At 42.5% G+C, this 27954-nt stretch overlaps 1 protein-coding gene across 1 annotated transcript in view; it reads right to left on the minus strand.

The window, feature by feature from the left end:
* The window catches only part of FAT2 (FAT atypical cadherin 2), a 109766-nt gene that overhangs the window by 38510 nt on the left and 43302 nt on the right, over positions 1-27954 (minus strand). The window contains exons 4-13 of the mRNA XM_054976362.1: positions 26258-26569; positions 24898-25108; positions 18407-18546; positions 14963-15238; positions 14049-14259; positions 7018-11073; positions 6283-6479; positions 4737-4890; positions 4130-4363; positions 2832-3221 (exon numbers count right to left, since the gene is read on the minus strand). Of these exons, the coding sequence (XP_054832337.1) occupies positions 2832-3221; positions 4130-4363; positions 4737-4890; positions 6283-6479; positions 7018-11073; positions 14049-14259; positions 14963-15238; positions 18407-18546; positions 24898-25108; positions 26258-26569 (6181 nt within the window). The remainder of the gene's footprint in view (positions 1-2831; positions 3222-4129; positions 4364-4736; positions 4891-6282; positions 6480-7017; positions 11074-14048; positions 14260-14962; positions 15239-18406; positions 18547-24897; positions 25109-26257; positions 26570-27954) is intronic.

A 27954-nucleotide genomic window follows, 5' to 3' on the forward strand; every position in this document is an offset into this window, starting at 1 on the left:
TCAGTAAAATAAGAACCCAGTTTCCTGGGGGCAGGGCCGGTGCCAGAGGTTCTGGCGCCCGAGGCGGCGCACACGTGCTCTGCGCATGCACACACACCACAGACTGCGTGATGACATCATCACAGATGTAATCACGCGCCGCAGGGGGGCTGGGCAGCTCACGGAGCCCCAAGCAGAGAAGCTTCAAGCTGCTGCTGGGGCAGCGCGCGGAGGTTGCTCCGTGCGCCGCCCCGGCAACAGCTCACGGCTTCTGCGACCGGCTGGGGTGGAGGAGCACGCAGCAGAGCTGGCGTGACTGGCTGCAGCAGCAGCTGCTGCTGCAACCAGCCAGCCAGCCAGCTCCGTGCCGCCACCACCACGCACCCCAGCTGGGCGCACAAGCCACGAGCCGCTGCTGGGGTGGCGCCCGGAGGCTGCGGCCGGCTGGGGTGTGTGGCGGTGGCGGCAGCAGCAGCAGCACGGAGCTGTCTGGCTGGCTGCAGTAGTAGCTGCATCCCAGTCATGCCAGCTTCGCTGCGCACGCCTCCGCCCCCGACACCCCCTCCGGCGCCCCTCCAAAGCCCACGCGCCCGAGGCCACCGCCTACCTGGCCTCCATGGGCGCGCTGGCCGTGCCTGGGGGGGAAGTGTAGATGGCTGGGGAAGGCAATGGCAAACCACCCTGTAACAAAAAGTCTGCCAAGAAAATGTCATGATGTGACATCCCCCCCATGGTTCAGTAATGACTTGGTTCTTGCACAGGGGACTACCTCTACCTGCCTTACCTAATGAAGCTCAAGACAATGCATCTACCTGGATTAATCAAGACAAAGGCTTCCTGTCTCATTACCAATGTTGATTTCTCCACACCCACTACCCCTCTGCATACCCCAACCTATTCACTGTCTGCTATTGCCATTCACCAGCTATTATCATTCAACTTCTGTAATCACTCCACTCTCCAAGATATACAGACAGATGGGCTGAGATTCTAGCTGTATCTGAAGAAGTGAGCTGTGACTCACATAAGCCCAAACCCTACCACAATTTTTTTTAGTCTTATAGGTGCTACTACCCTGACCTGAATAGCCCAGGTGAGCCTGATCTCATCAGATCTCAGAAGCTAAGCAGGGTCCGCCTTGGTCAGTAATTGGATGAGAGTCCTCCAATGACCAAGGCTGCAGAGGCAGGAAATGGTAAACCATCTCTGTTAGTCTCTTGCCTTGAAAACCCCGCCAGGGGTTGCCATAAGTCAGCAATGACTTGAAGGCAGTCTCCTCCTCATAGGTGCTACTAGACTCGTGCTCTTTTCTACTGCTATAGACAGACTAACACGGCTACCCATATCTCTCTCTCTCTCTCTCTCTCTCTCTCTCCCACACACACACACACACACACACACACCACGCATATTTTCTCCCTCCAAGCTTATTTTCACTCTTTCTCATTTTCTCTCTTTTTCTGCCCCCCCATCACTAACTTGGACCCCATGTGCCAGTAGCATCACTTTCTCCTCACGTGGCTTTGTTGGGGGTAGGGGTGTGTGATTTGGGATTCCAATTCGGGAAAAAACCCTGAATTGGGCCTGATTTGGAAAGATTCGGGATTCGGATCACTTCAGAAAGCTTTGGGTCAAGCGGGAGCAGCCCGCAGCACTTTTCTGGCTGTTTGTATTCGGAAACAGCCATAAAAGTGCTGCTTCCTTTCAAACTTCCTGCCCTGCCGCCTTTCCCCCCCAATGCCCCCTCCCATGGGGGGAAAAAGTGGCAAGGCGGGAAGTTTGAAAGCCACCCTTTTGGAAAGCCACCACTTCGGAAAGCTTTGGGTCAAGCAGGAACAGCCTGCAGCACTTTTCTTGCTGTTTGCATTTGCAAACAGACAGAAAAGTGCTGCTTCCTTTCAAACTTCCCGCCCTTCCACTTTTTTGCCTTGATGCCCCCTCATGGGGGGAAAAAGGGGCAGAGCAGGAAGTATGAAAGCACCCCTTTTCATGCCATTTGTAAGCGGCACGAAAAGGGGCGCTTTCAAACCCCGCGCCACTTGCTTCAGCTGATGGGAGGGGAGCCTCCTCCCCAGCCTATCAGCTGAAGTAAGTGGCATCGGGTTTGAAACTTAAAGCCACCCTTTTCGTGCCACTTGCAAGTGGTGCGAAAAGGGTCACTTTCAAACACCTCGCTGCTTTCTTCACCCCATCAACTTAAAGCCACCCATTAAAGCTTGCAAGTGGCATGAAAAGGGTGTCTTTCAAACACCCAGCTTCTTTTCCCCATCCACGGGAAAAAGCCATGGGGTGGCTTGCCGCTTCGGGATTCGGGTTATTAGTTTTCTGGTAAACCCGAAGTGGGAAACCCGAATATTTTTTTGGGTGCACACCCTTAATTGAGGGGTATGGTGGGTACCACATTGGGATGGAGGCAGTCGTGCAGAAGGGAGGAGCCTCCTCTGTGGGCATGGTGGGTGGTGGTTTCCCTGCTACTGCCACCAGTTCCTCCTCCCCCATACACAGCATCACTGCCTTGGAGGCTGCTGAGGAGAGACAGCAATGGCAGGGCTGGCAGCAGCAATGGTGCAAGCACAGAGAGGTTCCTGGTAGAGTTTTCCCCCTCCATTTGGAGTAAGTTTTTAGAGTCTTTTCAAAACTGAAGGGTCCCCCAAGTTTACTGAAAAATCTCTCTTCTCTCTAACTGGCCCTGATCTATGGATTTAGGGATTTGAAGATGGGGCCAAGTTCAGAATCAGAGGTACTGATAATGAGAGAAAGCAAAACACCCAGAAGAGACCAGGAAACCTGACACAAGAACCAATGAGGATAAAATTTGAGTATCCCGATTGCTTTGTAAATAGACCACTTACCTGTGTTAGGATGCAACCTGAATTTCCCATGTTCATTTCCATTCACAATTTCATACTTGATTTCTGTGTCCTGTGAACCATCTCTCATCAATGAAGACAGGTTCAGAATCTTTGTGCCAACAGCCACATCTTCCTGAATCACAACAACATATTCACTGTCCAGGAACACTGGCAGATATTCTTTCAGATCCACTACTGAAACTGCTACAGTGGCAAAGGAAGAGAGGGAATGAGGAAACCCCTTATCCATTGCACACACAGTCAGCTCCAGTGTAGACACTTGTGATTCCTTTAGAGGTTTCTCCAGTCGAATTACACCAGTTGTCTCCTCTATTGAAAAGTGCCCATTAACTGATTCAGCAAGAGAATAAATCACCTCGGCATTAGAACCTATAAAAAGCACAAGCGATAGTATTATTACAGTGAAGACATTTTGGAACCATTTTTTGTACATGGAATAAACTTAGGAGAAAACTGGCATGTGGTACATCATCTCTTGAGACAGTAAATAGAAACACAGTATTTTATCTTGATGAAAAACTAGGAGATTATCCTTGCTAGGAATGATATAAATTCATTCAGTACATAGATGCGGTAACAGAGGTACTTTACTATTATTGGGTAAAGTTACACAGAGAATACAAAGTTATATTCAATTTTACCAGTAACTGCAAATTTAAAATTAAAAAGTTTGCATCAGTCTAAAAAAAGTTTAATATATTTTAAGTAATTTAAATAAGTAGGATAAAAAATGTTCTGGATGATATTAATTACTTTATATTAGCCCAAGGTTAAATGTTATGTAATAAATTGTGAGAAAAGATCAGCAGCAGGCAATTCCACACAAGTGTTTCTGTCCGTATTGGGAGATAGACATGATAAAATGTTTTAAATAAGTTAATATTAAATTAGTCAATGTTTTCTATCTGCCTGTATTTTAGATATTTGTCACTATGGAAGGAATTATGGCATTTCACATAAATGTCTAGTTAGTTATAAGCAAGCCCAACTAAAACTTGTTAGAAAATCACATTTCAGTTGTGTTTAATTCTCAAAGGGTATTTGCACACTTGTCTATGGTTGTTCATCTCTATGTCACTTTGGTATTTTCAGTATATTTTCCCACTAAATATCCTGAATTCATTAAAAATGTAAACCAGTTTGCAGAACATACTCAAATACCTAGACTCTCCCAACATAGTCACAAGGTCCTTTGTTTGTATGCTGTTTTTGCATGCTGAAAATACTTATCGAGATAGTAATATGGTAGAATTTGTAAATACCACATTCTGGCTTACCTTCATCAGGATCTCTTGCAAAGACAACTGCAATAGGTGTCTTTACTGTTGTGTTATCAAAAACAGCTACTGCATAATGACTAGAAAAGAACCTTGGAGCGTTGTCATTTGTATCCTCCACATCTATAATTATGTCCACCTGGCAAAAATGTCCTCCTCCATCTGTTGCCTTGGCTACAAGCTGGTACTGAGGCTTTAGCTCTCGATCAAGTAACATGGAAGTGGTAAGCTCTCCTGGGGAGAATAATTAAAGAAAGAAACATGGCCATGACCATGATGAAATGCTGTATCATAGGTTATGTTAATGGGACAGCTATTTACAGCTTAAAAAATATTTATTCATTGTGTCTGAAATTGAAAGAAAAAGGGGGGAAAAAGAAAAAAATTAAAAGAAACAAGTAATTAAAATAAAAAAGAACAGTATTGGAAGGGAAGTCTCTGCCTAGCCTGCAATATTAATTTATTATAAATAATTGTTATTATTGTTATTGTTGTTGTCGATGATGATTATGATGATGAAAGACTATTCAGAACACTGTACAAAGAATGAATACAAAAATCAAGCATCTCCTTCCTAAATGTCTATGGGGAAAGTTTTCACTTTTACCTGTATGTGAGTCCACTCTAAAGTCCTCAGCACTAGATCCATGAAGGCTATAAGAAATCAAGCCATTGCTACCAACATCGGCATCAGAGGCTGATACCTTCAAAACAGAAAACCCTGGAAGTGCATCTTCTGAAACTTTTCCTTTATATGGTGTCTAGGAAGAAGAGAAAGTATCTTATCATTACATACAACTGGCTTCATTCTATGTGCAAAATGGCTAAATTGGCCCAGTCCAGATCTAGTAATGGATATGACTCCAAGTAGAGGACACAGACCAGAACAGTTAAGCTGAAAGTAACTAAAGACACTGTGTGGTAACTCTGATTTCCAATGCTAGAACCATCCAACCACCAGCTTTTATATGGATTTGGTTGGTTCTATGAAAACCAGTGGGTATAGTGGTTAGAGTTCTGGACTAGGATCTGGGACAGCCAGGTTTGAATCCCTACTCTGCCATGGATGCTTGCTTGGTGACCTTGAGCTGCTGCTACCTCCCCTGCTTCAGCCAGGTAGGCGAGCACGTAAGGGAAACCAGGAGCTACCCCTCATGCTAATTGTTAAGGAGAAGAGCAGATGGGTGGATGGATGGACCAGTGAGTGGGAGAACTTCTGGAGCTGCCACTTCTGCCACCCCCACCTTTATGTATGCTGTGGAGGGGTGGTAACATGGGTGGGTAAGGAAGGAGCTGTTAACACTCCTTCTTGCCACCAGGAGTTCCTGAATGGGCGGGTGTTCCAGGGTGGTGTACAGTTAAGGGAGGGAAAGGGAGGGGAGATGGCAGCAGTGGCACTGCCAAGAGGTGGCCTGCCCAACAAATGGCTAGGCACATAGAAGGGAGGATAGGATCCCCACCAACGTCTTATGGGTCCTCTCTTTTACTTACATAATTGTGACAAAGAGAAGACTAACTATGAGTATATATGCTTCTCTTGAAGCCCTTCATATTTCTTGCTTGAAATGTGACAAGATCCATGAAATTTGTTTTAAGACATTTTTGGGATTTTATTGAATTCTACTGTTCAGAAGGTCCTCCCAATGCAGAAAAGATATCAATAGAGAAAATAGACCCAAATAGCAAGATATTTATCTAAGATAAATATATTTATCTAAGATAAATATCTACAGTTGCAAGCTGCACTGTACACATTTACATGCTTATGGTATCCAGCTTTTTCTAGCTCTTTTATTGTTTATTCAAAGGCAGAATAATCAAAGTCACAAGGAGATCGTATTTTGTACAGAGAATTTGTACAGAGAATTGCTGTAATGGCCATTCTCTTTTTCTGCACGCACCAGTCTGTTTTGCATTGGTCTCTTCAGCATCCAGCATCTCTGATGCACCAGGAAGCTTAAGGAACCAGGGCACACTTAAAACAAAAAGTGTGGGATGACTCAGTACTGAGGATAGCTGCTCTAGTAGGTTGACTTAGGTTTCACTGTGGCTCCTTCTGCTCAGCCTTGACTCAGAATTGCGACACTGTAAAGACAGCCTGGAGTGGTGGCTTGTGGGTGAGCAGAGACTGCCTTATGGACATACACAATCACCTGCTTGCATTCAGGGCTGTTATCATTAACATCAAGGACCAAAATCTCCACTTTTGTTGATGCTTGAAATTTCCCATCAGAAGCCATGACCTTGAGTAGGTATTTTTCTGTATCTTCTCTGTTCAGAGGCCTCTTAGAAAAAATCCTCCATTCTCCATCAACCTGGTCAACACTGAACTGTCCCAGTACATCTCCTTCTGATAAGGTAGAGAAAACACAAATATTGGAAGACAATGCAAATCCGTTTCAGAGACAGAGATAAGGTAAGGAGACAGGTAACTCAAGTCTCCTAAGCACAGCCAAAGAAAATGCACTGGAATTGCTGCTTTCAGGACCAATTGTAAGAAGCAAGGGAAAAAAGTCTTGTTGGCCATATCTAGACTGCCTGACTCGTCTGGACCTATTTGTAGACCTGAACTGCTGCATTGACTATTGATTATGTAGGCTTAATTTTTTTCCAAAGAGGTTCCCTACTTGAGAAAACTGGCATGTGTCTTCACATCTGCACCATTCCCACAATATTTGCAGATTTTAAAAAAATATATATTGTACAAGTTGGAGGGCTGTGAGGGGTCTGAGAGTGGAGCTTGAGAAATATCATCCTTCCTTCTGTGCAATATTTTTTGAAACTTGAACAAAAACACTTCCCTCATCTCCACCCGTTTTCATTTTTTTTGTCTAATTGGGCCTAATTGATACTCTATTATTAACATTTTCTAAAAGGTTGATTCTTACCTGTGATGTAACATATGACTTGTTTGTTTTGCTCTGAAATATCGGCATCTGTAGTTCTCAGAGTGGTTATCATCTGCCGAGGCTCAGCATTTTCAATCACTGACCCTTTGTAAATTTCTGAGGTGAACTGTGGAGCATTGTCATTTTCATCAGTGACAGTGACCTCCACTAATGCTCGGGAATGAAGCTGGACTTTCCTGCCATGGTCTGATGCCACAACATAAAACTTATATATTTCCTGGACTTCACAATCTAGCTCTTTTTGCATCATGATCCAGCCAGTCTCACTGTCAATAGTGAAGAGTTCGCTGATATTGCCAGGTTCTGATTCTAGGCTATAGGTCACCTCCCCATCACTTCCAGTATCCAGGTCACTGGCAGTGACCTGAATTACAGTTGTCCCTGCTGGCATATTTTCCATGACAAAGGCTCTGTAGGGATCAGCCTCAAAAACAGGTTTATTATCATTGACATCTTTTACATGAATGTTTATCGATACTAAAGAAACCAAGTCAGTATCATGGTGCGAACAGTGAGCCAAGACATCAACTTGGTACCATTTCATCTTCTCGTGGTCCACTGTTTTCTGGATTGTAAGGGCCCCTGTTTGCTTATCTAAAGCAAAGACCCCGTCCTTATTACTTTCAGCAGTGGTTCCTTTCACCAGACTATAGATGATTGGATCCTCTGCCACTGCTCTGACCGATCCTATTTCTGACCCTTCTGGAAGGTCCTCAGATGCTGAGAAGGTATACAGAGGCTCAGAAAACCTTGGCAAAGAAACTTCCTTTGGAACAACTTGAAGGTTCACGGGGACAATAGAATTCCAGTGCGGAGGTCGGGCATCTTCAGCTTTGACTTTAAAGTTCACTGTTCTGTTTTCTAGTCCATTGAGACTCCCTTTCACCTTAACAAGTCCAGTGGCAGTGTTAATCTCAACAACATCCTCTGCAACAACATCTACTGTTGAATCAACAGAGTAAATGACATCAGCATTGACTCCCTCGTCAGCGTCATATGCTAGTACTTGGATGACTGGGGACCCTTTGCTCATATTTGACTGGATAGACAAGACATATTCAGAAGCTTTGAACTGAGGTGGGTTGTCATTTTCATCTGTGAGTATGATTTTGACAATGCAAAAGGCCACCTTCCCTCCCCCATCTTTGGCCATAACTTTAATAGCAACAACCCTTTCTGTGGAATTTTCCCTGTCCAGTTTCTGCAGTGTTTCTATGTGGCCATTGTTGTCTATTGAAAATTTCTCTTGGCCAAGTTTGTTTATGATGGTATAATCAACAGTGCCATATGGGCCAACATCTGGATCAATAGCTAACAATTCAATCACTTTGGTTCCTATTTTGGCATTTTCAGCCAATACTGCTTCATACACATCTTGCTGAAATGATGGACTATATTTGTTTACATTCGTAGTATTGATGTATACTGGCACTGTAGTCTTAAACACTCCATCTGATGCGGAAACCCTGAGGTTATAAAAAGATTCCAGGTCCTTTTTGCAACGATTCAGTGTAGAAATGATTCCAGTAGTATTATTAATGGTAAAATGTCTGTTGTCATTCCCCGAAAGTATTTTATATTCAAGCCTGGGGGTGTCCCTGCTGTCAGAGTCAAAAGCCTGGACTTTTATCACAACATGGCCACAAGTGACCATTTCACTCACATTAGCTTCATAGTAAAGCTGACTGAACTTGGGTGGGTTGTCATTAATGTCCAGCACACTGACAATCACAAGGGCTTCACTGCTAAGAGGAGGCATGCCATGATCTGTGGCTCTCACTTTAAAGTGAAACTCCTGGTTGGCTTCATAATCTAGTGCCTGACTTGTTGTTATTTGACCCGTGCTGGCATCAATATTAAAGAACTTTGCCATGTCTGAACTGTCCTCCAAGATCTGATATGAAATGAGTTTGTTTCGGCCTGAGTCTGTATCAGTAGCAAAGACTTGTACAACAGGGGTCCGAGCTGGCCTGCCTTCAGAGACTGATGCATTATAAACCATCTGAGAAAATACAGGCAAATTGTCATTAATATCCTCAACCTCTACTCCTACCGTTGCTTCTGAAAAGGCACCCAGTGCAGTGTCTGTTGCTCTGACAGTAAAGGTATGCTTCATCACTAATTCATAATCCAATTGATTTATGACCATAAGTACACCAGTCTTGAAGTCAACACTGAATTGCTTAAGGACCTCTTTTTCCACAATGTTGTATATTAGGCGCAAGCCTTCAGGGCTTCGAGCCTGAATGTGAAGAACAGGAGTGTAGAGTGGGATGTTTTCAGGCACTTTCACATTGTAGAAGAGGCTTTGGAACAGAGGATTGGATTTGTTCCTCACTGTGACTAGAACCTCTTCCACAGCATACAAGGAAGGCTCACCATCATCTGTGGCTTTAACTTTCAGTGTATATTTATTTAAAGTTTGATAATCAAGTGGTTTCTTGAGTGAAATATCTCCTAAGAAGGGATCAATCCAGAAATATTCATAGTCTTCCACAAAGGAGTAAAAAATGACTCCATTATTTCCCACGTCCTCATCAGTTGCAAACACTTGGAAGATAACATCGCCTGGCTCAGTGCCATCCTGTACTGCTGTATAATAAGGAACATTCTCAAAATGGGGTGGATTGTCATTAACATCATCCACATATATTTTCACTATTGCCTGAGACACCCTTGGTGGATTTTTAATGTCCTTTACCTCCACAGCAATTTCATATGTGTCCTGAGTTTCACGGTCAAACTTCATGCCATTTGTCTGGAGCACTCCTGAAGACTGGATCATCCTGAATCTCTCTTTCTCATTCATGATGGAGTAAAGGAGTGGTTCATTCAATTGATTCCCAGTAACTCCAAGCACAACCAGAGTTTTAATATCGGTAGTGTTTTCTGTCACTGTTGCCATATATGAATGTTGATCAAATTTTAGGGTGCTGTTTTGTGCTTTGATAAAATTTATTCTTACCAGAGCATTTGTTTTATACAAACCATCTCCAGCTCTAACTGTGAGTTCATGATAGCGTTCGATAGTGGTAGCGTTCAGCAATGAGATGAGTCCAGTTGTTGGGTGGATGTGGAAAACATTCTCAGGATTGCCTTCTGCTATACTATAGACTACCTCTGAGTCTTTGTCTTCTGCATGTACTGTGATAAGCTCCATGCCTTGATACTCAGGTAGCACTGCAGACACTTCATAGATGTCTTTTGAAAATACTGGAGGACAGTCATTTATATCTCTGACATAAATGGTGACTTCAGTGGGTTGGGAAGCAAACAAAGTAGGACTGCCACTGTCATGGATGTGGACATTGAAGCGGAAAACTGAGGTATGCTCATAGTCAATATTAGCACTTGTAGTAAGAGTGCCCATGCTTGGATCGATTTTGAAAAACTCCAGTGCCTCTGGTTGCAAAATTTCATAAGACAACAATGCATTAGAATTCTGGTCAGCATCTGATGCACATACCACTAGCGGGGCATTGTTTTCATCCATAACCATATTCCCCAATGGAATGTTCTCATTGATCCAGCCAACGAAAGAATGGTTATCAAAGACAGGTGCATTGTCATTCTCATCTATGACATAAACAAACACTAGAACATCCATAAAGGCTCCAGCCATGTTAGTGCCACGGATTTTCAACTGATAAGATGAAGTCTGCTCAAAATCTAAATTCTTTTGAATAGAAATAAGGCCAGACTGATAATTGATGGAAAATAAACCATCCCTATCTCCTTCTTTTATTTCATAGCTAACAGGCAAAGGGCTCTTGGCTGAAACAAGGATGACAGGAGAGCCAACGGCTGCAGATTCACTGATCTCTGTAACATATTCCACTGCTGTAAACTGGGGAGGTGTGCCATCAGAGGGCTTAATGTAAATGTGCACAGTAGCCAAATCTGTCAGCTGAGGAAATCCTTGATCTTCTGCCTTTACAGTGAGAGCAAATCTTTCTTGCTTGAATTGATCTAGTTTCTGAGAAACTGTAATAATTCCAGAGAGCATGTTGATAGAGAAGAACCCTCCAATGTTCCCTGAAACATAGACAAATTAAAATGAATTAAGCAAATTGACTCTTTAATTGACCTCAAAAACACTTCCATTGACATTTGCTGGGTTTTATGTACATCACACTAAAATTTACCAACTTTATGCTCTGGGAAACTCCATTCTATTCTATGGAGCATATGCTTGTATCATCTTCTGTTTAATTCTGAAGGGTGGTCCTAAGGTGTGGGTCAAAAAATCCATACAATGGTACCACTCAGAGCTGGGTTAGATGTTTTTACAACCTAATGGATTTCCCACATTTACAGAAAAACCTAAAAATTTTAAAATAACTTAGAGATGGGCACGAACAGAAAAAAACCCCGAACATGATGTTCGTTTTTCGTTGCCATCCACAAACAGGGACTCACGAACAACCACAAACATGGCCCTGTTCACGAACATGTTTGTGGTTGGCTGTTCATGGGGGCCAGCAGGCTCTCCTCCAGCCATCATCCAAGTCAATATGCCTACTGCACCATTCCCAGAAACCTGACCTGAGCAGGCACCAGGAAAGGTACCAATAATAAATAATAGCTTGGCCCCAGAGCCTGGCAGTAGCCCTGGAACTTGAAGGGGTAGCTCCCTATCTCACCACACACAAAGAAAATTCAAGCTCCAATGCACTCTCTCTATCAAAATGCGAACAGCAACTCTCTCCCTCTCCACTGTCTGCAAACTAAGCCAGAGCTGGGAGCCCCCCTTCCCCCTGCTCTTTGCTCCCTTGTAACAAATTTGGAGCTCCACGCTTGAAAGGAAGTCCTGCCTTGGGCTTAGCTTGGGGTTTCCAGGGCAACAGCAGGAGTTCAGACAGAGTTCAGACAATCCCTGCCTAAGTTGCCAAGGGAATTGATTGCAGGTGCCAGACTGTCTGGCTTGACGAACAGCAACAAACAGCAATGAACAAGGCTTACGACGACCACCTGTTTGTTTAGAATGGGGCCTTACAAACAGCTTGTTCACGAACAGCAGATTGGACTGTTCGTGGGTTTTTTTTGTTTGTATTGCTGTTCATGCCCATCTCTAAAATAACTCCCCCAAAGCAGAATTTTTCAGATTTTCATGGAAAAATATTTCAGGTGGCAGTTTTGGTTAGTACAGAATCTCAAAACAGTGATAAGGAAGGGAGAGAGGGATATAAATGCATGCATGAAAAGCTGACTTATACTGAATCAGACCTTTGATCCATCTAGATCAGTATTGTTGTCTTGTCGAAGGCTAGATCAGTATTGTCTGCTCTGACTGGCAGCAGTTCTCCAGTATCAGGTTGAGATCTTTCACATCACCTACTACATGATCACTTTAACTGGTGACACCGGGAATTGAATCTTAGACGTTCTGCATACCAAGCAGATGTGGTACCACCAAACCATGGGAGGTGCAAGCTGGGAGGCTGCCAGTGGAAGTGTGAGTGCCCAGGCAGCTGGGCAAGGTGGTTGGGTAGATGGATGATGGGGGAAAAGATCACGGGGTATAAAAGGAAGAAATGACAAAGCAGAGGAAGAAAGGCTGAGTAGAGCCAGAAGAAAAGGAGAGGAAGTAGGTGCTAGCAGAGGAGGGATTTCCCCTTCCCAATGGTCCTCATGTAAGAGTTTTCTGAAGTTGATAGGTAATGTGACAGCAGAAATGAGCAATTTTTATCCCTAAACAACTTTACTGAGAAATAAGTGCCATTGATACTCCTAAATAAGTATTATAAGGTCGCAGCGGTAGAGACAAGTTTGTGATCTGCAGGTAAAAGGATCATGTGGTCTTCTCGGAGTTTATTCTTGGATTTGAGGGACTTGTGTGTGCTAATAGCTGTACAGCTGCAGTGGGAAGAAGAAAGGGGAAGAAATCACTCCTTTCTATTCTGTAAGCAGAGTTCATGAGTCAGAAATGGCTCTAGAAGGGAGGGGTGGGTGGGAAAGATCCCAGACCATCAGTGCTTTCCTTTGGTAGTTCACAGGACCCAAGCCAAAGAATTCTACTAAGCTGAATATAATAGGTATCAGCAATCCCTTCCTTGGCTGGGAAATGGGAATGTGAAATTTATGCACTCTGTGAATTCAAGGCAGACCATACTGACAATGATCCATACAACGTCTTATGTAGGTCTGTTCATGTTACAATAGGAGAACACTAAAGCCATTATAGCATGACTCCAGCTGGTACTGATAAGCAAAGAAATGCTCAGGCAAATTTCCTACAGATTCCTAAAGACAAAGCCATTGCCTTTTCAACTGTTGCTTCTCCAAGAAGGGAAAATCTTCAGTAATGACCTCTGCTACTAGTAAACAGGAGGGAAGGCTACCTGGTACGGCCCGATCTCGTCAGATCGCGGAAGCTAAGCAGGGTTAGTACTTGTACAGGGGACCACCAAGGACTTTGCAGAGGAAGGCAATGGCAAACCACCTCTACTTCTCACTTGCCTTGAAAGCACCTTGCTGGGGTTGCCATAAGTCGGTTATGACTTGACACACGCATGCTGGATCACAAACAGACACGCATGCTGGATCGCAAATCGACTGGATCACATGTTAAGTTATCACATGCGCCAAAGAATCTGTATGCTTACAAATACCACGTGGTAGAATGCTCCTCTCTAGCAACATGTGCACTATTAAGTGATTGTTACGGATGTTTCACAGCTGTTGTACACAAAACTGCATGAAAAGGAAGCATTATTTTCATCAGCTGGTTAAGTCCAGTTCATAGAGCTCCCCTATTATAGCTAGTCTTGTACATATAATATACTGGGATAGTACTGCACTTATAATTGTAGATAGATCAAGATGGGTAGTTGTGTAAGTCTGTCTGTAGCAGAAGAAAAGAGCAAGAATAATATGAAGAAGTGAGCTGCGGCTCACGAAAGTTTATACCCTACCACAAATTTTGTTAGTCTTATAGGTGCTACTAAACTCTTGCTCTTTTCTACTTATAATTGCGTTTATTTCAAACAGTACCTGCTCACATCCCTTACCTGCCTGAAGGTAATAATGGATATCAGCATTAACACCTTGGTCTTGATCCAGGGCTCGAACTTGCACAACTTCTGTACCTGCTGGAGCTGCATCTAGAACTTCTGCTCTATAATGGAGGCTGGTGAACTGGGGAGGGTGGTTGTTACAGTTCTCTACATGGATGACAACTCTTGCAAAGTCACGCTTGATTGGGACACCCTGGTCTCGTACCTGAGTGGCAGAAAAGGACAGGCATGTGAAAGTCAAGGTTGGGGACAACAGGTGATTATAAGTGCCACTTTCCTTATCAGAATGACAAATGGGAAGCAGGACTGTCAAGAACCATCCTTGACACCCATACAAAGATTCCCTTTGAGCCCCCGTCATCCCACCCATATCAAACACCAACACTGTATGAAAACAAAGCACATGACATGCCCAACCCCATGTACCCCTAGGTGACCAGAGCTGAATTCTGTCTCTTTGTTCCCACCCCACCAAGGGCTCTGGTAGGAAATGAGATAGTCCTTACTTTAAAAGACCTATCTTCATTTGTTATCATTTTTGTTAACTCTTGTTCAGATTTCTCTGAGTTATCCATGGGCAACTGAAACTATGATTCAGTTTCTTGATTTAAAAAAAAAGCAGTGCATTAGAATGCAACCGTAAAAGGTCTTAATTTTGTATGTGCACCAGCTACCATTCAAAATGCTTATCTCTTGATCCAAATCTTGAGGTTTTATAGACTGATCCTTTAAAACACTGAAGTTTTGCACTTCCAATATTTTTCTGCAACATCAAGATCTCCCCACACTAGCCTGTCCTAGACGTTTTCATTGAGGTTTATGGTGTGAGTTGCCATTCACTGGAGGGGGGGGGGCTTCCTCCTGTTACAACTCATTAGAAGGGACATGAAGGCCTGCATCTCACATACCATCACTGTCAATGTATGCAGCAACATGGACTGAGAACTGAGCCTCATCACTGTGATGAGTGTGCCACGGCTTGGGTCCATCTGAAAGAGCTTCATGCTTCTGGCATCCAAACTGCTGTCAAGGGTATATATCAACCCTTTCCCATGGTCATTGTCTGTTGCACTGACCCAAACAATTTCTGTCCCAGGAGGTGTGTGTTCTGGAATGTGTGCCTCATAATGGTTCTCCAAGAACTTGGGTCTATACTGGTTAATGTCAATCACACGGATATAGGCCTGTGGGGTGTATAGAGAGAAAATGTGCATCAGAGAAGGTACAGTGAGATCTGGAAAAAGAGGAATTCCTGGACAAGCTAGCAGTAGTCACTGAAATTTTTTTGCAGAGATTGTCAAGTTAAGATGGCTCAGACTCAGAAGGGTTATTTTTTATTTATTTATTTTTATTTTATTTATTTCACATTTCTATTCCGCCCTCCCTGAGAGCGGGCTCAGGGCAGATCACAACCCATTAAAATTCAATAAAATCCCATTTCCATAAAACATTTTAAAGCATCATTAAAATAAAACATATTTCTAATTATACAGTCAGCCTTACAAACTAAGACAGGATGGTGGACAGCCTTTGCAGGGAGGGTTAGATTTTATACACCCTTGTTTCACGCCAGTGGAGGGCCAGACCTCAGCCATGTGACTGGCAGAACAGCTCTGTCTTACAGGCCCGGGGAAAAGATAGTAGGTCTTGCTGGGCCCTGGTCAGAAGACTGAGAAGGCCCTGGCTCTGGTTGAGGCTAAGCGGGCCTTCTTGGGGCAAGGGACCCATTTTCTTTTGTGCTCGCCATCATGTATACCAACACATGTCCCAAGCACATGTTTCCAGTGATCTCTAGGGGTATGCTGAAAGATACCAATGTGTCTCAGAAGCCTTCAGATGTCTATCTCTTGCTTTAAACATGCATTTGTAGGAGAACACCATGCATGTAGCAACCACCTGAAAAATGTTCTAATCTGAAGTTGCCCTTAGCTTTTACGTATTAGTGCTAAGCTAAAACTAGTGCTAAACTGAAACTACATACCTTGATTGGTATTCATGAATGTCAACTACTGAGAGCCCTTTTCTGCATTATACTATTGAAGCTGTTTACCTTCTTCCTAGCTCTCATTCCTCATCCTCACTCGCCTACCTTTTCATTTAATTCATTTAATTCTATTTGTAAAGATGACTCAAGTGATGATGCTCCATCAGATGTGATGATATCACAGGTGCTCATAAATAAAACCACATATCTCATCTCAGTTAATTGTGTTAAATGGCAATGTAAGCAAGTGAGGGTGGAAAAGAAGAAAAATAGTGCCTAGAAAGGAGCTGACAGGGAAACAAAAGGGCAAAACAGCACGAACTTTTTTTGGCTGCATTGAATGAGCTACTTTTGAAATGAATGTCAAAATTACAGAATATTTGACACAGTCCTGCTTCTTGTTAATATCATTCTAGGAAATCATTGGAATTACGATGCAGGTGGGATGGGAAGAGGTGTCTGTATCTCAGGAGCAACATGGGAGCAAATTTGAAAGAGCTTGCCCTTGTGACAGGAAAAAAACTTTTCCTAAGCTTGCTGTCAAAAACTGCAAAGAGAACCTGGCAGTTTCCATCTATTTGATCTGATTGTTTTTCATCGCATAACTACATCTTGGAGAGACACAGTCTGATGCAATCATATTTTTTTCTTCAGTGAAATTGAACTTGCTCTGGTTTCGCAACAGCAGGTTCATCAACATATCCAGCAATGGCTACTAGTGCCAAAGTAAACAGATAAAGAAGTTCCTAGAGGCTGGGGATTACATGTCAGCCAAAGTATCAGAGTATGACTCTCATTGACAGAACATTATTTTAAGAGATTCATAATAGCATCTATCAGCTATGGAACAGAAGCCTCAGAATGCGGCGCTCCCCAGCCATGGCAACAACCGCTTGGCTGGGGGGCCGGGATTTGCCTCCCTGGAGAAGGGGGAGGTGCATCTGGGTATGAGGAGGGGGTGGAGTCAGAGACCTTATAAGGCCACTCCATACACACACTCACAGCAGCCAGTTGCGCCTCATGAATGGGATTGGAAGGAGAAGAAACTACACAGGGGCCCACCATCCGCCAAAAGGTACTGGGGGTATAGGGTTTGGGAGTAGCAAGCCACCAAGTGCAGGGCTAGTTTGGTATAGTGGTTAAGAACAGCACACTTTCCAGGAAGGGTGCCGGCTCCTCTAAGGGCAAACACCCGTCCCCGAGACAAACCACAGGAGTCGGGGAGGAGAATGATATGGGACCTAGCCAGCAGGAGCTGCTAGATTAGACTGTGGCACTGGAGCAGGCCCAGGGTGTCCGCAACTCTAACCTGGGGGCCAAATGAAAGAAGTCAGCTGGGCTTCATCCAGTTCTAACTGCCATGGGTGCAAGCTATTCATCATATGGCTGTGCCCCAGCCTGGCCAGGTGACATGATTGGTATTCATGAATATCCCTTCAGATATTCTAATATCATGACTTGTTTACCTGCCCTGGAGGATTCATCTCACCAATCGGGCCTTGGGGTTCCATCCAGCACACAACTACAAGAGGGTGCAAGGGAAGAAAATGGTGCCAAGGAAGCCAAAGGTGGTGGGCCAGCGGAGACTGGACAAGTGGCGGTAGCTGTACAGCTTCTAGATGCTGAGGGGAAGTTGTCATGGCCCCAACAGGGATTGGTTTGGCCCTGGGGGCCCTGGGATTAGGCTGTGGCCTCCACGCTCCCATGCACCCCCCAAGCTCATCATATGCCCAGCCAAGCACATCATATGCCCAGCCAAGCACAGCACAAGCCATGAGTGCAAATGGTGTTTGGCCTCAGTGGGGGCAGCCATCCTTCATGGGACAGCTGCCAGAGATGGCCTGTGCCGCTAGTTAGGCCCTTGCCATGGTTACAAGTTATGTTGTTGTTATTCAATAAAGTGGCCCTTCATATCCCAACTCTTGTGTCTGCCTCTTCATTCAGACTCCCCACAGTTTACTCCAATGAGTGATCATGGAGCTATAATTATATCAGGTCTCCCCATTTTCTAGATAATGTTTATAACCCCTGTCAGCAGCAGTGAAAGATGAGGATGTCTAGTAATCAGGGACAAAGTCAGTCCACTTTGATTGGCAACAGCTCTCCAGGGTCTCGGGTCTTTCACCAATGTGCTTGATGTAGCTTTGTTGCTGTTAATTTAGAACAGAGGAATTGGGCAGATGTGGAACCCCAATGGCACTTAATCTCAAAATGTGATGTTTAGTTCAACTGAAACATGAATTTGCAGCACTTTTACAATATACGATAATGAGACTCCTCTAGTAGTGTTTCTGTAACCCAATCTAGTTCTTCTTGAAGCTTCCCATATATTACAGAAGGGTTTAGATTAGGCTCTCTGCATACTTACTTGTGTCCTAATAATGCTTGTCCCATTGGTGACTTCTATTGTGAGGTTGTAGTTTGACCTTTTACTTGCATCCAAGACTCTTGCAATAACAATACTGCCAGTATTTGTTTCAACATCAAAATCCATATCATCATCACCACCTTCGAAAAAAGAGGAATTTTCATAAGTAGGGGGTTTGATGAAGAAAGCCATGTTTGATTACCAACATTTGCTAGGAGGAAAGCCGTCCTTGCATCTGTTAACATTTGTAACAAACCCACTCCCAGACTATAATTGAAAAGATCCAGGAGGAGATAGCAGAATAGATGGGTGCTGAAAGTCTATTGTCACTGTTGCTCTTTGTTTTATTTTCCTTAAATCTTGCATTGACATAAGTGTGTGATATATTTTTATTGCCAGTGTGTCAGTCAATGTGAAGGGAGGGAACTGAAATTAGCTGGTGGGGAAGGCACAGATGCACTTTCTGCCAAACAGAAGGAATATAAAGGCACTTGACAACGGGAAGTAAATGTTCTGGCTTCACTTCAGAATGTGATTCTTAAAGTAGACCCCTGCCCATCCACCACACCCTGGCCCTTAATCTGTTGAGACTTGCCCTGATCCCTGGCAGAGTCCTGCTTTCCAATCTCCTGCTCATTTCATTTTCTGTGACACTTGCTATGGAACTTCCTAAGAAACTGACCAACATATTTCTGATCACCTATTATTGTACAGGAGCTCTTCTTTGCAGTCATTATAGCGCAATGAGGGCTGTGCACATTTTGGATCTTCAGACTGAAATCAGAAATATCTTGATTATCCATGTTTAGCTCTTACACAAAGAGAGGATAAGGCCACATGGTGAATATAAGGCCATCAGTAATCTGCCACACTAATGTGAGCTTGCACAACATTCACTGTAACATGCGAATGGAGCTCTTGTCACCCACTAAACAGAATTCAGTCTACCACTGTGTGGCAATATATGGCTGGTAGGCAGTTTTGTTGGGTCACAATTTGTACAGGCATATCATTGTAACATTCCATTGTTATGCACTATGCTGTAAAAAGCCTTTTGTATTAAAGAGGTCCCTTTGTGCAGCTGTACCAAATAAATCAGGTGTCAAGGGGCTATAGTGTAATGCATGGACAATAGCCTTGCTGTGTGTGGGGGGGGGGGGTGAGATCACGACCATTTAAAATGTAATCAATTGTAGGTAGAGAGCTTTCAGCACTGGAGAGTAGGAGGTGCCAACAGCAGGGAGAAATGTTCTTACTGGTGACACATTAATGTCCAGATAGAGAAGAGTAATGCTGCAACTGTCAGTAACCATTATTTGTTACATGTACACTCACTCCCCTTTACATTTGAAAAGTATGTTTCAAATTAAATTGAAGAAATACAAAACACAGCATGGGAGGAGGAGGAGAAGATTGCTGCTTATCAGTGCTTTCACAGACACTAACCATTAAGTGTTTGTTACATTCACATTATCACATTCCATACAGAAATTCAGACAGTTACAGAAGCTAGAGGTGGATGGAGGTGGGGGGAATCCTTCATTTTACCAGCACTTGTCTAAATGTGAGTAAAATCTCATGTCTCTGCACTGGATGTGCAAACTATGGATCCCAATTCTAAATCCCACAATGAATTCACTAGCTACAGGAAAATATTTAACTCATCATGTATTTAATGTATTGATTTAAATAATTTATACTATACTTTTTCTATAGCTCAAAGTGGTTAATAGTGATTGAAACATAAATTTTAAATGAAGCCAAGAATATTGAAATAGAGATTTGTTTTAAAAAATCCATACATCAACCAAATGCTTGCTGAAAGATAAATATTTTTCATCCTTAAACCCTGAAAGAGATTTGGATAAATCATTTGTAAACCAGTATGAAGTTCCAGAGCTTAAAGGCCCACACTTGCTGTAATGATGGTAAAGTGGACAGGACTTGCCACCCTAATTTTACTAGAAAGTGGGTTAATATGGAGAGAGGTGGTCTCTCATGTCTGTGGGTCCCAGTCAACATAGTGATTTAAACCAACATCTGGATGGAATTCAAAAGCAAATTTGTAGCCAGTGTGACTGACAGAGATTAAATAGGAAAACACCTCTCCATAATTGACATGAGATATGCAGCTGTATTCTGCACTAGTTGAAGCTTCTGGATTATATTCCAGCCTAGTCCCATATATAGTGTATTGAAGTAGTCAAGCCTGGAAGTTACAGAAACATGGATCAATATAGCAAGATCCAAAATGTCCAAAAAGATACAGAACCTATATAATAGATGAAAATGAAAGAACTTATTCCTAGTAACAGCTCCATCTTCTAAAAAAACAGCTCTTGGTCCTGAAGTTATCCCAAGTTCCTTTTCTAAATAGAGAGGGTAACTGAGATACCCTGTCTATCACAGACAGATCTAGAGCATGGAAGTCCTCAACAGAATCATGTGTGTCTGTCTGGATTCAATTTCAGTCTGTTAACCACAGTTTCTAGAAACTGATTCCAGACAGAGAATAACTTAGGAAAAAGAATGAAGCTAGGGACAGAAACTACAGCCAGACAGAGACTAAAATCTGAGAAGAAAAAGAGTGATGGAAAATGGACCGAAAGAGAAGGGCTGAGGAATGCAGCAACACAAAATACAGGAGACAATGAATTGGTGCAAGCGAGCCATTTGAGTAGACAGGCAAGGACACTAACTCAATTGCATTAAAAACGGCTTGAGCAGCCAAGAGAATAATGTTAGAGAAACTCTTGGCTTGGAACTCAAGGTGACACTGTGTTTCAGTCTGTAATGTCCTCTACTAAAATGACAGGGAAGCTCCAAGCTTTGTAGACAGAGCATGTAGCAATGAACAGTTGTAGAAACAGACCATGGTCCCAGCAGGAGCTAAGGCAACTTGCTCTAGCCCATATGGTCATAACTGTACAGAGAGATGTGAGAAACTTGTGGAACGACGTCATGCTGCCAACATCTTTTAATTCAAGGATATGAACATATAAACCTTGCTTTATGGGCTTGCTCTGTGTGAAAAATGTGTCTGAAATACTCTGTTCTAAACAAACAAAAGGTTGCTGCTTTCAGTCATGTGAATGAAGTGCCAGTTCAGCTTTAAGATTTATTGTTTTGCTGAATTCTGCTTGTAAACCATCTCATACCTTACTATTTCCTCACAAAGAATAAATTTCATATAGGAAAACAGCATTCACCTGGCCAGTGAGGGAAGAAAAAAGTATCAGAAGGCTATTTGGAGCCACCAGAGCATGCACCAAAATGGCGCACTCATGCTCCACAGGACTTCCACTGAAGTCACTTCCAGTTTAAAATGGAAGCTACATAACATAGCAATTTTGCTATGTTTGGGGCCCATGTGGCCCTGCTGACCCCCACTGCTACAGTTTTAAAACAGTAGTGATGTCAACAGAAGACCTTCTGAGCACAAACAAGGAGGACTCTCTCTGGATGGCACTCTCTCCCCCCCCACACCCGGCCCACCTGGTTTAAAGGTAAGGGAAGTGGCAACCTACACATACTACAATCCTAGACTATTGATGTCTTCTTCTGGTGGAGGCAATTAAAAAGATTCTGGAATGCAAGAGCAGCACGGGCAGAAAACTAAAATATGAAGTGGCCCTCAGAGTACGCTGCACTGGTAAATCATTGTTTCATAACCTAACATAAAATGCTTTCAAATTATATGAAACATGATCATATTACTTTTTCAGTTTTTAAAACAAGAGGTTGCTTTTTTGCTGAAAACAAATAACATACTCAGCGTTCATCGGGTTGTTGTGAAGATAAATGGGTTATTTCTATATATGCTGCTTTGAAGGAATGATCATAGAGGTGTCATCTTTGAGGTGGGATCTGGAGATCTCCTGAAATAACAGCTCATATCCAGATGACAGAGATCAGTTCCCCTGGAGGAAATGGCTGCTTTGGAGGATGGCTGTTACGGCATTATAAACCTCTGAGGTCCCTCCCCTCCCCAGACCCCAGCATCTCCAGGCTCCACCCCTAAATCTCTAGTAACTTCCCAAGCCAAAACTGGAAACTCTAAATGCAAATGTGATCAGTACATTAAAAACAACATTTTCAACCTGAAAATTTAATAGCATGCAGTGCTTAACTGGCTACAGCTTCCAGTAGGATAACAATTTAAGGCAACGTGTCAGATCCCAAAATCTATCAATGAAAGAGTGGTCCTTTCTGTGGATCTTTGTAGCAACCCCTCCCTGCCCCCAGCTGTCCTTTCCAACTCCAGAAATCTCATAAATCATGGGACTGGTCTGGCCTAATAGCCAGGGTTGGCTCTTACGAATTAGAAGGAAGGGGATGTAATGACCCTTTCCGTGACTTTGAAGAGGAAGATCTGGATGATTTTGCTCCCTTCCCCTCTCCACTGTAGTCTCCAAATGCATATGGCTATTAGGCCACATGTGTCCCACAACCTGGAGTCAGGAAGGACTGCTGGGGAAGAAGAACACAGGAAAGACTCACAATCCTTGTTTCTGTCAGTCACTGGATCCAACTCAGAGAATTATATTTTGTTATGTAACCATTTAAGGTGATGCCTTATGAATGGCAATTCTTGCAAGTCTGCAAACTACCTTGTTTTACCCAAGCAACTTAATAAACTTCAGTCTACAACTTCCAGAAATTGAAGAAATCAAAGCTCAACTCTGAATGATGCATTAAAGATAATGTAGTTCAAATCCCTGTACTATAACAGAATTCATCAGTAACAAATTAACTCTTTAATAACATTAATGATAACATTTGATTTATATACCACCCTTCAGAACAACTTAACACCCATTCAGAGCAGTTGTGCTATTATTATCTCCACAACAATAATCACCTTGTGAGGTGGGTGGGGCTGATAGAGCTCCTAGAAGCTGTGATTGACCCAAGGTCACCCAGCTGGCTTCAAGTGGAGGAGTGGGGAATCAAACCCGGTTCTTCAGATTAGAGTCCCACGCTCCACTACACCAAACTGGCTCTTAAAGAAAGAATATGGCTTATAATAAACCATACTGCAAAGTGTTTATAAAAAAGCAGGGTTTAAAGTAGTCCAAAACCAAAAGTGATTATATATGATAGAAAAAAGATTTGCATTATTTATAGTCCATCTTCCTCACTGAGACTCAAGATGAATTATACACTGGAAGTAAATATGACTGATGGCTGTGACATTCAATAAACAATACAATAGGGTATGGATTCTAGAAATTTGAAAAAAAGCAGAAATCTGAATACTGAACTGAAAACAATGGGGTTTTCTGCACAGATTTTTTTCTGTCATCATACTGGCACTGGCATACTGATTTCTGCATGTATTTAGTTTTTGCCTTTAGTTTTTGCTTCAGTTTTTTTTTATTTCTCCCCTTTTTCTGGTTCTTTTGAGACCACTTTTACCCTAATGTTTTTCTGGAAGCTGATTTGAAGTCGATTTTATCTTGTGTGGAATGTTTCTTTAGGTTTTGTTTGTTCTACTCGTTCCCACCCATCTCCAACCCACTTTTCAATGACTGGACTTTCATCCTCATTGAACCACTCCTCCTACCCGCCCCCCGCCCCAGTTTTGTTTTCTGTTTTTTATCATTAGTTTCATAGCATTATATCAACCTACCATTGTAACAATACATGCAGCAGATTCTTCGAATTCTCAGCTTTCATTAAAAAAATGAGTAAGTATCCAGCCTGTTCCATTGTGGAGATTTGTCTTTTTCTTTATATCTCTGCAAAGGAAGGGGCTAGAGAGAGATGTAGCTCTTTTTTTAAGAATGAAAGCTGGGAATTCAGACAATCTGCTGCATGTATTGTTACAACAATAGGTTGATATAATACTATGAAACTGATGATTTTAAATAAAACTCAAAAGCCTTGGGGGCTCAGGGGAGGGGTGGCAGTGGCCACTCCTCGTGTCAAAAAAAGTAGTGCAGTTTGAAAAGCACGGAGCTGCTGCTGCTCCATGCTCCATCTCAACAGAGGTTGATTTGCCCTGCTGGTGCCAGCCTCCCCCTCCTAGCTATGGATCAGACCAGGCGGGGCTTTCCAGTTTGGACCGGGGGGGGGGCGGTCTTAGATATAGATGGTAGAACTTCTCCTTTTTAAAGCTTCTCCATGCAAAGACTTCCCCATGTGTTCATTTATCATTTTTTTCAAAATCCTATGAGCCACAAAGATGTGTTTTTGCCCATTTGCAACACAAGAATTTTCATTAAGATGAAGCACTAGAAGTACTATTTTGCAAATTACAACAGATCATACCAGCTCAGCGCAAGGATTTTTGTGGGGCAGCCACTTTATGTCAGCTTGAATGCTGTTCAGTGCCTAATCTAAGTTTTGACTGTTGTACACTCAACATTAAAAATAAACAGCTTTTGTTATTAAAGGTCATGTATGTGCCAAATGCCTGGAGAACTGTGGCAAAATCATGTCAATCCACAGCCACCTTGGAGCTTATCGCCTCATCACACACCACTCACCTGTGATGGTAAACCAGAGTTGACTAAGCCCAGCCTCAACACTGATCACTCCAACCATGTGATTCACTGGGTCTGTTTCCATGATTGCAAAGTTGAAATGAGGTTCATCAAAAGCTAGTGGATCTGAAGAAGGGATGGGCTTAGGGATCCAATCGATGTGAAGCCTCACACTGGAGGAAAGGGAAGGGTTGCCACCATCTGTTGCCTTGACCTGCCAAGATATCCCAAGGGAGAAAGGGAATAGCTAACAAACATTGGTGGTCTGAAATATCATGAAATCATGAAAACATTGGTGGTCTGAAATATCATGAAATCATGCAGTCAACTTGTAATGCTTCCAAATGTACTACAAAACCCAAACACAAATTTATCAACATTATCAACATTAACTAGTCTTCCTGTTTCCAGAGTGGATCACACAAAAGAAAAGTCACTCCTGCCCAGAGTCTAACAGGTCATTGCCCTATTTTGGTCAATATATTTTCCATTGCTTGCAGCACTCAAGAGACCAACGAGGACAGAATTAGGTGCAGGTTTTGGTCTTCCTCAAAATATCTGTTGAATGTGTATTTGTTTAAATCTACCAATTTAACAAGCATCATGTACTACAAACTACAAAGTGTCCCTGGATGCTATAAAGCTGAAGACTCTTTACTGAGAGCTAGGGACAGCTCCTGGACCAGTCCTCCATGTTGGCCTCCATAGTCTACCTTTCAGTCCCTCTGTGCACTGGGCTTGACCTAAGAACCTTGAGCTAATTCTTCAATATTTTCTTTTGGAACATAATGAGGACTACGTCAAACTGCCTTTTTCTTTTTTAGTAAGCTGTTATAACATGGATCTAGAATCTAGCTCACAGGATTCTTCTTGAATGTGGTATTCACAAGAATTTCCCAAGAGCCATTACTGCCTGTGGTGCTCACAGTTATTTCTTTTGTCCCATTTTTAGTCAAAGAGATTTTGCCAGTTTTTGAAACACAACAAAAACTTGTAATGCCTGTTGCAGACAACAGAAGGATAAGTTTGTGCATCATTGGCAACAATGCCCCTATCAATCCACTTTCAATACTGGAAAAGCCATCATCCACTTAAATTCTCCCCAGTTTCCATTACACATTACATTGTGATATAATGGCTAAATTGATGGGCAAGGATCAGGGAGACCCAGGTTCAGTTCCCAATCTGCCATGGAAGCTTTGCAGAGTGCCTTTAGCCAGTCAAATACTCTTAGCCTAACCTACCTCACAGGTTGTTGTGAGGAAAAAATTGAGGAGAATGATATACATTGCTTCAGGTCCCCAATGAGGAGAAAGATGGGATAGAAATGAAGTAAACTAAAAAATAAATAAAATTCACTCACCATTAGTATACTGTACTCCTGGGCAGAAAAGGCCTTTTTGGAGAACACCATGCCGGTCTCAGGGTGAATGCTGAAGAAATCTTCACTATTTTCTTCAAGGCTATAAGTGACCTGATGGTTCAGCCCCTTATCACGGTCTGTGGCAATCATCCTGTAGACTGGCAATGGAGTTTCAGATGCCACTCTCTCTGGGAGGTTAACCATGAACAATTTCTGAGAGAAGGTGGGAGGGTTATCATTGACATCCATGACCTGGACTACCACTCTGCTGGTAGATTTCAAGGCTGGTTCTCCATTATCAGAAACAGAGACCTACAAGGAAAGTGGGATGATAGTAAATTGAGTATCCCATCACAACCTTAACAGTAAAACATCATAATATTTATATATTTATATTCCACCTTTCTCACTGAGATTCAAGATAGATTACACAGTGTAAGTCAATACAATCAACAGCTGGGACATTCATTAAACAATGCAATAGGAAACAGATAGCAGAAATTTGAAAATAAGCATAAATCTGAATACAGAGCTGAAAACAATGCTGAAACAGAACATAAACAATTTGACATAACATATTAAACAACACAGAAACTACCCAGTAGGAGCATACTTACAGCAACAGAAAATAAACAGTAGTAAAATTTCCAGTCCCTGTCCATTTATCAAAGCATTTTTGTGCACTAACGGGAATTTTTTAAATAGTACTCTGCTGCCAATTATAAGTTCCTCTACTACCATTTTCTCAAATATATTCAAGACTCCAAATCACAGTGATACAAGAAAATATAGGTTTTATTGTGTTTCAGATAAAACCCAGACACATATTGCCTCCCTCTAGCTGATATGTGTAAAGACCAGTTGCATCAGAGAATCTTATATACCTTAACACTAATTGTTTACAGAATTGCTAATTGTTTACAGAATAAAAGATCAAATAAGTTAATACAAATATCCCTTCAGAATGACGCAAAATGATGCATTTCCCAGAATGCATGGCACCTGACAAGCTTGAGTGACAAATGGATTATACAAACATCTGAAAAGCTGGAGTCATATTTTTGTTATATTTCTAGGAAGAAGCTCATACACGGTTAAATCTTAATTATGAAGTAAAAACAAGAGAAAATGTTTACAGTTGAAAGGAACTTTCTCGTCTCACTGCAAGACCGAACTGACCTGCAGTTAAATCTCTACAGTAAAGGAGAAAGAATCTGCCCACCGAGGCAAATTTGCTTCATGTGTGGGTCTGTGCCTTTTGCTTGTTCATGCATAGATTATAGGAGGTAAAAATAGTAAAGGGTAGTCCCTTGTACAAACACCGAGTCATTACTGACCCATGGCGGGACGTCGCATCATGACGCTTTCTTAGCAGACTTTTTGTTATGGGGTGGTTTGCCATTGCCTTCCCCAGAGATTCTAGGAGAGGGCTCCTAAAAATCCCTTAACATGAACCATTTAATTACAGTACAACCCTCCTACCTGCATAAAAAAGCTCTTCTGAATAGTTCAGTTTTGCATACTCTGTAGAAAGAGGTAAGACATTTGCTTGAGTATTCAAGAAATAGCAGGCAGAGCCTGCTATAGAACTGCTGTCCCTAGAGGAGAAACAGAACTGAAGAGAAGGTGTTTCACACGCCAGACAGGAAGAGAAAGAAAATTAGTTTCTGCCTCCCTGATTGGATGGTGGGAATCAC

This window comes from Eublepharis macularius, chromosome 4 (assembly GCF_028583425.1).
Source record: "Eublepharis macularius isolate TG4126 chromosome 4, MPM_Emac_v1.0, whole genome shotgun sequence".
Taxonomy (NCBI): domain Eukaryota; kingdom Metazoa; phylum Chordata; class Lepidosauria; order Squamata; family Eublepharidae; genus Eublepharis; species Eublepharis macularius.